This window comes from Callionymus lyra, chromosome 17 (genome assembly GCF_982586985.1).
Source record: "Callionymus lyra chromosome 17, fCalLyr1.hap1.1, whole genome shotgun sequence".
In the NCBI taxonomy this organism is placed as follows: Eukaryota; Metazoa; Chordata; class Actinopteri; order Syngnathiformes; family Callionymidae; genus Callionymus; species Callionymus lyra.
In genome coordinates, this window is record NC_141834.1 from 6280609 (window position 1) to 6291758 (window position 11150).

Consider the following 11150-nt stretch of genomic DNA (forward strand, 5'->3'; position numbering starts at 1 on the left):
AAAAAGTATATAATAGGGATGGATCGTGTTGTAAATTCTGTATAGTTGTTTGTGGAGGTTTTTATTTACAGGATAATCCTGTATTTAATATTTAAATACGTTGTTTTGTTTTCTGTCAATGTTTTCCTACACGGTTTTTACTTTACTGTTAAAGTGATAGACATTTGAAAATATCCAAATATCTCCATACTGCTTGTCTGTAACGTCCATCTTGTATTGAAGCCGCGACAAGAAAGATAGTTTGAAAAGAAAAGTTTATGTTTCAAGTTTGTTCATAGCAGAAGCTAAAAGGCTAACATGCCACACAGACAGGAAACACTAAATGACGTAAACATCTACTGTCGGAGTTGAATTAGAATTTTGGGTGAACTATCTCTTTAAATATTAAACCATAATGTTTTCGGAACCTATTTCAAATGTTAAAAAAAACGTCCTAGCTGGAGATAAGAAGTCACATTGTTCTGAATAATTCACTTTATTTATAGCGTATGCATGGCCCAGGGGACAAATATGGCCTGCCAAGTCATAAATGGCTCGCCAGATGGTTTGTTTAACAATCAAAATAGATTAATTTTCTTGTTGCTAATATAACCTTTAAAGATGAGAGTGATAAAGATATGATAAGGAACAGAGATTATGGATGTCGACAAGAATACAGAGACTTCAAATAACAGTAATACTGATGTTTCAGGAAAGGAATTTGATACGCCCTGTTAAAGATTAGAGAGTTTTGTTATTAAAAATGCCCCAGATTTATACATTTATGTAATGGATGTCAATGTAAACCTACACTAATCGACTAAGGATCGGTTTAGACCAGGGGCCACCAACATGTTTCCCACAAGCACTTGATAAATTAATTTGACCAAGTTGTTTGGCTCATTAAAAAAATATTTTGTTTTGTATCTACAATGGTGTTATATTTTATTTTATAAAATCTAACAAAAAAATAACTGTGATCACAGCCCCAAGTTCTAAGTGCGTCCCAAAAATATGTCCAGTAAAGTACGGATGCTAAACACTGAGGGCAAGAATCTAGCCAAATGATTCATAATACAATACAAATGCCACGGTACGATATATTGTGATATATAGCGATGCTGTAAGGGCAACGATATATTTGGTTTCATTTAAAGAAATAACTGTCATAGCATAGCGAACACAGAATGCTGTTACACACTTGACATCCGCAGAAGAATCTACACTTGAATTTCACAAGAGAAGAAATAAATGCTGATTAAAGTGAATATTTGCATCTAATGTTGGTAGAAATATTGATAAAGTGCTGTTGAATATGGAGGTATCATGGAAAGAAATATCACGATATTTAACTCTTGTGTTTTTATAGGGTCAAGGCCTAAAAACAAATGTGTTTGTGGCATCCCTTGTGTTGTCTCTTGGTTAATGTGAACAACTGCAGCCACTACATATGTATATATGAAAGGCAGGGAGGTCGTTCAACTTGAGCCAGAGACAACACAAGGGATACCACAAACACATTTGTTTTCGAGCCTTTGGGTCACCTTGACCCTGAGATAACAAAAGGGTGTATCGATATTTTCTTACACACACTTACGAAAGAGATCCATTTAAACGAAACAATGTGTTTATTCTTTGTTTCTCTTTTTATTCATACACGCTTTAGATAGAAACAGAAACCACATTTTCGTGTTGTGCTCACGTCACCGTGTCAAACTTGATTTATGTTTGACATCTTGTGAATGTCTTTGTTGAGTAAAAAAAAAGGACAGTTTGCGGGGATTTCCCTTCCTTTGATTAATGACCCCAGAAGCGTCTCCACGACTGGAGTCATCTGTTCCCACCTGTGTGACAACCACTATCTGTCAACTGAATCTGCGTTGTTTACTGCAGTGTGGCTTAACTGTCTTCCTCTCTTCTCCTGTGCTTCTCCACACTACCTTTAACGTCTCTCTCGCATCCGTCTATTCTCTCCCTCTCTTTCTCCATCTGGCTCTTGGGCTGGCTCATTGCTTGCTTCCTGCCGTTTGATTCGGTGAGTCCCTTTGCTCAGAAACACGCTAGTTTCTCACATGCCGCTGCTGCATTGCGGTGCTTGCAAGCATGGCAGCTCTTGCACCACAGAAGTGTGTGTAGCAGTGTTGCTGGTAGTTTCAGTCAATGATTAAGTTAAAAACATGATGGTGTTTAATTCAGGAGCGATCCAAACATGACCACTCGGACATTATTTCAACAGTCGCCGGTGTCTTCAGCTAACAATTACACATCGACCCGACTTTTTTTTTAAAGTCTTTCTTCTGTTGTCATGGAGACATCGTTTTCGGTTGTCATGGCGATCCCCAAGTAGAGACAAGGTCTGCCAAGTGTAAAGAAGGCTAATGTCTTCTGCTTCTCCCCTGTTCCTCTGTGCCCGTCCCTTCCCTGCTGTAGTATTTGATGGATTAGGCGATGTAATGAAGCCCAGTGTGACCCCGCAGGCAGGTGACGTTGACACCTCCATGGCTAACATGGCGAGTAGTAAGTAGACATGTTGATACCTCAGTTATAGTTTTTTAAGAACATTTTGATGAGACATTGAAGAAAATGGATTTATCAACATATATATAATGATGGAAAAATGTTTTGATATTAAAGCATATTTTAAAGAAATGGTCATTTTTAAAGGCTTACATAAAAATGCAAACTAAAATTTACAAAAACTTTGAAATGATATATACTAAATTCCAAATCCCAGAGCTTTTCATGGTAGTATTATGCTAAAAAAATCTTGCAAGACTATGTCCTTAAACCCGACAAAACAGTGATGAAAAAAACCCCAAAGAAACCAATTAAATAATATATTGCGATAATGCAAAAATACATTAATTATTGCCAGGAAATTATTTAAAAAAAAGTAAATTACACCTTCTACTAAATAAAGTGAATATGGTTTATAACAAAGCAGAATTAAAGGCACTAAAAAATATTTTTTGTAAAAAAAAATCGAAGTCCAAAAAAGCTTAAAATAAACTATAAAAAAGAAAAGTCCTGAAATAAATAATACATACAATACGTAAGATTCAGATCTTCAGTTAATTTCACATATGAAATCAACATAGCATAAACTACGTATGTATCCCTATGCTAGTTTCAAATCAAGCGACATTATAATCAAACTGCTGGTGAAAAATAGAAGAAAAAAAACTCTCAAAACATGACTTAAGGAATCTCCTTTAATAACTTAAACTAAATTATAAAACAATGATATAGACAACAACATAAGACTCAAAAAGTAAAATGTATTTTTTGCCATATCATCATTTTTCCATACGGTCCATTTTAGCATGTAGAGCAACAATGTATGCTAATAAAAAATCAAATTCAGAGAGGATTACAAACATAACATTACTTCATATATTTGTGTTCCATGATCTGTTTACAGTGTTTTCTCATCTCCATCAAGTGTGAAAGACAATGTTTTCAGACACGCTTCTTTGCTCTTTTCCCTCCTTGCAACTCGGATCAGATCTCACAATGGGGAACCCAGCAGCCCCTCAGGTAGCTCCCCCCAGTTGGGGTGCTCCCATGGTAAATGTTGTCTGTGTCTTCTAGCATGGAGTGGAGCCGCATGATGCCGACCGACAGGGAATAGCAGCAGCGATCTTTGATCTGCCTCTCCAGCTTCCAGAGAATAGTGATTGATTAGACGTAGAATCACTGCAGATCTATGAGAGTGGATTTGCAATCAGAAGAAACGTTTCTTCAATATAAAAATATGTTTTTTATTCTAAAAAGGTTGCTTTATTAAAAAAAACATTTAAATCAAAAAAATGTTGCTTGAATAAAATAAATAAAAATTTAAAAAGGTTATTCTTTTGTTGATTGAAATAGTCTGATTTGTGTTTGGGTCATTAAATGGGCCGAATTTTTTTCTCCTTTTTTTTTTGATTGAATTGATTTGATTGAAGCAACTATTCTTTGACATAAATAGACAAATTTACCTTAAAATAAACCTTTGAAAAGGTTTTTAAATCAAAACTACACTTTTGTTTTTGATCATAATTCATTTATGTTTTATTTTTGTGGGCGTGTTCGAGGCTTAATTGAGCCTCTGCGGCAGCAGATACTTTTATGAGTAGACTAAACGTAATTTAAACATATTTTTAACAGTAAGTCTGGAATGTTTTGCTGGAGAGCAGTGAAGTCGAAATGCCAAGTTAAAACGGTGCTGCTTGGAACCGGCTTCTTCCTTTCTGAGACTTTTTCTCTGCTCATGTCTTGGCTCCGTCTTCGTGCATGTGCGTGTCATGACGTCATAGATGGAGTTAGTGACTTGTTGTGTGTGTGTGTCTTAACGTTGTTGTGTTAATGAAAAAAAAAGTGTGTTTGCATTGTCTTGCATTGTGTCTGTGTCCTATGTCTAGTGACCCCGACTCCTCCTCTCCCTCCCCTCCACACCTTTAGCACGTACCCATGGGTGTCCCTCCTTATATGGGGTCTCACCCCGGCTTCGGCATGGTAAGCCCTCGAGTCCACTCCGGCAATGTCCCACTGGACATTACCGGATAGTGATGGACAATGATTCCCCTGTTTTTGGCCTCCCTAATCAGAATCACCCTGTTCACCCGGCTTCTTGAGTGTTGTGTGATCTGATCCTACTTGTTGTGTCAAAAGGCCGGAGCCCCCGGAGCCCCCATGATGCCCATGGCTAGGCCAGGCTTCACCGCCCCTGCAGCAGCACCTGGAGCACCGGTAGGTCTGAAGAAAGATCATCAAAAGTTAATTTAATAACCATAAAACTTGATTTTTAACACTTCTGCAGATTTCTCCTGGAGTCGCCCAGAGCCCCAGAAAGCCTCCCCCGCCCAGAAATGCCCTGGATGACCTGAACATTAAAGACTTCATGTAGTTTGATGGAGAGGTGAATTTTTGATATATATCATTTTGTTTTAGATAGTTTTAAATTTGAATTATACAACTATTAGAAAATGTTTTCAATGACATGTAAACATGAAAAATTCAGATATCAACACTAATATCTTTTGGAATGGTGAAAAAATATTAGTGAACTGATATTTTCAAGCATCAAAGCGTCAATCCATTAGTTTAAAACAAGTTGTTTCTGGCGACGCCACGTGTCAGAAAAGTGTAACTGCAATTCCATAAACTTGGAAAAAAAAGAAGATAAAGACCTGTTGTATCCGTTTTTCGTTTTAAAATGTTGTATGATGTAAGTTGCTAATGTCTCTCATTACACTACAAGTCAAAATGTTACATAGTGCTGCTTTGAGATTAGTTAAAGATCATCTTTTAAAGTATATATTTTATTGTTTATTGTTTTGATTGTTTAAGTGCTTTGTGACCCTGGTCTGGAAAAGCACTCTACAAATTACTTACTTACAAAAAACTTTCTACTCACTCTCATGTCGACTAAACTTTGGGATTATGTTCAGCGTAATCTGTTTCTTTTTAGAGCTAAAGGCAAACATGTTTGTTCTTTTTACGTAGCATATGGCGCGTCGTTGTTTATCTTTATCTAAAAAGACAATTTTTAATGGCTTCAATACAAGATGGACGTTACAGACGATCACCAGAGAGTTATTTGGATGTTTTTAAGTTTGTCTTTTCGGACGAAGATAAAGACAAAGAACTGTGTTGAGGACTTTTATTGAACGATATTAGTCTTGAACGATAAAACATCTGATTCAACTTAAGACACAGACGACTTAACAAGATAAATAAATCAATTAATTAAGTTTTTAAAATAACTTTAATTTTCTTTTACTCCTGCAGGTCCATCGTTGTGACTGGAGCTCTGTGGATGTCTGCACTCCCTCACTGCCCCTCTCTCTCTCCCCCCCTCACCCTTTGACTCTCAACCATCAGCTCTTCAAACACTTCCAACCAGCCGCAACACCCCTAAAAATCCACCTGCCCACCCCCTCTTATCTACTGTTGTAGCACAACTGTGAATGTGAACCCTAGATACAACTCTGTTAACGTGTGTGAGAGTGCGTGTGTGTGTGTGTGTGTGTGTAAATCAGTGTTCAACTTTACTTAATATACAACAAAGAAAGAAAAAAAACAAAATAAATGTGTATTTAGATTCATTCTGGTTTATCAGCTGACCCGGAATGCTGGATATTTGTTTGCGCATCTCCCGGACGAAGACTTTCTTTGTTAAATGTGGATTGTGTTCGGTGTGTGTAACTTCACTGGCCAACCTCTCTTCCCACTGAACTAATACTGAGCTGTGGTGCCCATATCTGCTTCTATCTATCACACATGTACCATTAAACAGCGACTTATTATCAATATGTGGTCCGTTTTATATTTTTTAGAGATCGTGTGAAACGGTTTGTGTTTTGAAACAACTTATGCATATTGATGATAGATTATTTTTCTTTAACGTTTATTTTTTGGGACGAGATGTTTGATATATTTTTTAGTTTATGTTATGTAACACGGCTGGTCAAAAAACGGCGACTAAATGCAAAAACTCTTTGTACATATCCTCCCCCAAAAAGCCTGTCGTCAGTATTGAATGGAAAACCTTTGCTCGTGTGTCTTTAGCGTCCTCTGCTGGTGATGAGTCAAATAGCATGAACACGAGTCGATAAGGTAACATTGTAGTTCTCTGGAAAAGCTTCTTTGTCTTTGGTCTCCACTGATCTTTTTTTTATTTTAAAAAACATCAAATAGACATTTGTGTTTCCCTGGAAATGGTGACTCAGCAATCCTGTGGCGGAAGCCGCTGTCAAGTATACATGTTCGCTGGTTGTTCCGTGTTGTTGATTTGCTAAAAAGTGGCTGTATCTTAACCCCCCTGTGGCATTACGATGTGTTGAAAGAAAAATAAAGATGACACATAAATACAACAAAAAAAAAAGAAAAGAAAAGGAAATTGAATGAGTAATGTTGAGTATTCACACTGTTTGGTTTATTCTCGTCATGGTTTACGATCGTCACCCACTCCTGACCTTTGACCTTTGACCTGCATGTGAGTTCAAAATGAGATGAAATAAAATATAAAGACACTAATACAAACTCACGACTCATCACTTCCCTTCTGTCCAATATCTACAGTGACATGAGGTTAGAGGCAAAGTGTGTGAAAAAGTACAATTCATTCACTTAAAATTGTTCTGTAAGGAAGAAAAAACATGAGTTAAACTTTTTAAAATTTCAAATAATATTTAAGCATTTAAGATATTCTCTTATGAAGCATTTAACATTTTAAAACAAACACAGATGGAGGTGAAGTCTTTCTAGCAACATTTTGCATTGCTACATTTTATACGGTTAGATCAGCTCTGACAAAATATATTTTTTAATATATATTTAATTACGTTTTATTATTTATTTTGAATGTATCAAGGGAATTCAGTAGGTGTGGAACCCCAAGAGTGCCACAAATCAAAAATTAATATGTTTAAAAAAACAAAAAAACAACACAAAACTGAATTAGATATATTTATTTCCATTCAAATTTTGAATGATTACTGATGATTTTTAATTTTTATTTTACATTTACTAATTCTTTTTATTTATTTCACGGCTCTATATGTCCTAAATATTATGGTAATTTTTTTTAAAAGTCCCATCCTGACATGTGAATACTTTGAATAAAAGATGATAAATAATCTTCTGGAGTGACTTGATGATGCGCCTCAGGTTAAAAACTCAATTTAAATCCAGCATAAATAATACAGTAACTTTTAGCAACACATGTAGTTTAAAGGTACAGTAACATTAACTTGAAAAGCAAGCAATTACGATTGTATTATTCTATATAATAAGATACCTTAAAAGCTCTTTTAAAAAATATCGCTTAGAGCATTGAGCTCAGTGGAACAGCAGGTGGCAGTAGATTCACGCATCGCTTGCACAACACACTGCACCTGCATGGAAGTAGATCAGTGTCATCAGAATATTGTTGCGTTTAACACTTCAAATTTTAAAATCATCCAAGCTCTTTAAAGCATTGAATTGTTTTGAAAGGTTGAACTTGTTTTTTTTAAATAGTCAAATAAACATTTTCAAAATGAATTAACATTTGAAATATTCTGAAACTAATTTAATTTGTCACGTGATCGTCAGCGCGTCGCGTGATTGGCTGAAAACTATTATACCAACGTTGTTATATTGAATTTAAAAGGCTACGACTTAAAATATATTGAGATTAAAACGTTTATTTTTGCATTATTGGAAATAGAATATAAAACTCTATGTGTGACTAAATAAATTAATTGAAAGTTTTATTCAATTATACATTTTTCTTTCATTTCAAAATAGAAATTATTGAATTAAATGATTAAAAAAATGATTCACGGTTTCATGAACATTTCAGTAAAATAAACATCTGTACACATGATTGATTTTCTTAGTGATTCTTCAAATATTGTTTGTGTAAAATGTTTCCATGTCCTGAACTTTCCTTGAAAGATCTCCTAGCATAAGCTCCTTTCATTTATTCTTGATTGAGATGTTTTCAAGCCTGTCTGGGGTCACACCTCTTGACAGTGACCCGGGTCTTCATTGATCCAGTGGCAGATCTGGGCGTACTTGGCCGGTGTGATCCTCACGGCGACGTTGAAGTCCGTCTGCAGCCCCCCCTCCTCCTCCTCCACCCACCGATGCCCCGAGAAGACCCCGATCACCCGCCGCCGCCACCTGCCCTTCCCCTCCTTGGCGCCGTCCCTCATCCGGACGTAGACGCCGGCGCCCGTGGAGCCCGGCTGGGCGTCACAGTGCTGGTACATCAGGTCGTCGGACTCCTTCACCACCGGGCAGAAGCGGTAGACCACCTTCTCCTGGCCGCTGCCGCCCAGCAGGTTCTTGTCCGCGTCATATCCCGAGAAGTGGATCCGGGTGGGAGTGGAGGTCGAGGGTGCGACGCCCAGCTCCATGGGCTTCGCCTGAGACGGTCGTTTCATCTCCAAAAGAGCGTAGTCGAAGTCCAGCGACACGGGTTGATCGGAGACGATCCATCCTTGAGGAATCTTGATCTGCTTGATCCGGGTCCATCGGAACACGGGCCTCTGAGGTTTCGCACTACGTCGATCACGTTTGACGCCTTTTCTTCTATTCCGTTTTACTTTCAAGATTTCTTTCTCTTTATCGTGTTTCCTCAAGCGACCTCCCTTCCTTCCTCTCCTCCTCCTCCTGGTCTTGAGCTGCAGCAGGCCGACCTTTAACCTCTTGGCGGTGTCGAGGTAGAAGCGTCCGTCGTGGACGCAGTGGGCCGCCGTCAGCACGTGTTTGGACGAGACAAGGACCCCGGAGCAGCCCGAGGAGAGCCGGACCGCCGCGGAGAACGGGTAGTTGGTGATGAAGTTGGAGTCGGTGATGACGAAGCGTCCGTCTGTGCCGTACACCTGACGCTTCCTTCGTTTCTCTGACCTCCCTGGAGCTGATGTTTTGTTGAAGCCCCTTAGTTCAACATCGGTGCGAGTACAGGTGCCGTTCTCGTGAAGGGTCTCGTATCCCAGCATCCTCTCCTGGTCGCTCTGCTCTGTTGAGTCTGGGGGGTCACGAACACCCGCCGCCCGGGTCTCCGCCTCCGCCTTGAATAAAGGTTTAGTCAGGATTTCTACATGTGTGTCCAGCAGCACCGGGAGAGTCTGTTTGCTCCAGCTGGACCCTGACGCCACCTCGAGTCCAGAGACGCTCAGAAGGCCAGAGCAGATCAGCAGTGAGAGAAGAGAAGCTTTCATCCTACATGAACAAGAAGGATTCGTTTAAAAAAAATACACTTGAAACAGCAAAAAAAAAAATTCTATGGAAGTTTACCAGTGTATCACACGTGAACTACACATTCCAAATGTTAAAACATGTTACTTATTACATTGCTGTTATTTATTTATTTTTATAAATGATTTTATTCTTTTTTACAAATATTTTTCAACTTTACAAACATTGATATTACATTTAATTACAAATAAAAAAATAAAAAAATAAATAAGAAAATGTACTTTGATTTTTTTGGAATTTGGATTTTAAACTCCATGTCAAAAATTGTTCATTTAATTATTATGAAGAACCTTTCAATATACACATTATTAATTAATTAAATGATAAAAAAAGAAGATAATTTTTAATGTTTTGAAAACAAAAATCCGATGCCGCGGAAACACTTCCATACATTTACTTCATTAAGCCAAAAGAGGACGCCAAAAGTACTGTTGTGAATTACTTCATATTTAACTCAAATGAAACCAAAACTTTGTAAAAGTAGAATTTTATGTTTTGGACTAAAACTTGATCACATTTTCACATCTACGGTGGCTGGGAAGCTCCAAACACATTAATTTACACTTAACACGGATTAAACTATGACACTTTGAACAGGAATTTACTTACTGTGACACAAATATACAAAAAAAATTAAACAAATACGTAAAAACTCATAAAACAAATCCATTTATTTTTTATTTAGAGTTTTTTTTTTATTTGTTCAAGCGTTTAAGAATTTGTTTTGCAATTCAAAGCTACAGTAGGATGTGACAAAGACCAGAGCAGCTATTGGTTTGTAAAATTAATAACTTGGAATTGAGCATAAAAGTAAATGATCTCACCTGCTTGAGGTTCTGTCAATGAGTCGTATTCTTCACAGAAGAGACTTCCATCATGACCACAACTTTCATAGAGAGAGAGAATCTGTGTTGTTCACTGAACTGGAGTCAGATTGTTGGACGAGGGGAGGGAGAGTCGTCGTGCAGGAGTGTCCATGAATGTGTTGTTTTTTTTTAATAACAAAGAAAATCTACTTATTTTTGGTCTATTGCACGATATAGAAACATTTTCCATTCCTTCATACATGAGTAAGAGGAACCATTTAAATGCAATAAAATAACAACAATAATAAAAACAAAAATGAGGATATGGTATAATACAATAATTACACTTAATTAATCACATTTGTATACACTATCAAAAGGATAACAAAAGAAACATATTTAGACACAAGATTACATGGAAAGATTCAAGTTTTCTTTTACATAAAAAGGCACAACATATTCAAACTAATAACACTATAGTTAAATGTTTAAGAAATATATACAACTTAAATCAATGGAGCAAGATTCTATACGAGAGTGATGGATCCTTCAAGAAATTCAAGGGTCCAGGTTGTAAGAGAACAATACAAATATATATATATATGTATAAAAAATTCGATTTCATTAAAAGCT

At 37.0% G+C, this 11150-nt stretch overlaps 2 protein-coding genes across 5 annotated transcripts in view; one reads left to right on the plus strand and one right to left on the minus strand.

The window, feature by feature from the left end:
* LOC148062252 (clathrin coat assembly protein AP180-like) overlaps window positions 1–6603 on the plus strand; it is a 28800-nt gene extending 22197 nt beyond the window's left edge. Inside the window, exons 19-23 of one of the 4 annotated variants that reach the window (XM_087812163.1) lie at window positions 2410–2496; window positions 3485–3546; window positions 4633–4710; window positions 4781–4879; window positions 5752–6603. In XM_087812163.1, the coding sequence (XP_087668289.1) occupies window positions 2410–2496; window positions 3485–3546; window positions 4633–4710; window positions 4781–4867 (314 nt within the window). In that variant the 3' untranslated portion in view covers window positions 4868–4879; window positions 5752–6603. The remainder of the gene's footprint in view (window positions 1–2409; window positions 2497–3484; window positions 3547–4632; window positions 4711–4780; window positions 4880–5751) is intronic. The other 3 variants (XM_087812164.1, XM_087812165.1, XM_087812166.1) reach the window with 3 other exon arrangements.
* A 1862-nt stretch (window positions 6604–8465) lies between these two features.
* On the minus strand, window positions 8466–10645 carry LOC148062253 (inactive serine protease 35-like). Its single transcript, XM_087812172.1, has 2 exons — window positions 10536–10645; window positions 8466–9675 (listed from the first exon to the last, which is right to left on the minus strand). The coding sequence occupies exon 2, from the start codon at window positions 9672–9674 to the stop codon at window positions 8466–8468; it is 1209 nt and encodes a 402-aa protein (XP_087668298.1). The 5' UTR covers window position 9675; window positions 10536–10645.
* Window positions 10646–11150: the final 505 nt, after the last annotated feature.

Bases quoted from the DNA above. Each gene is read 5' to 3' on its own strand.
- LOC148062253 (XM_087812172.1), bottom strand. From the start codon at position 9,674: ATGAAAGCTTCTCTTCTCTCACTGCTGATCTGCTCTGGCCTTCTGAGC.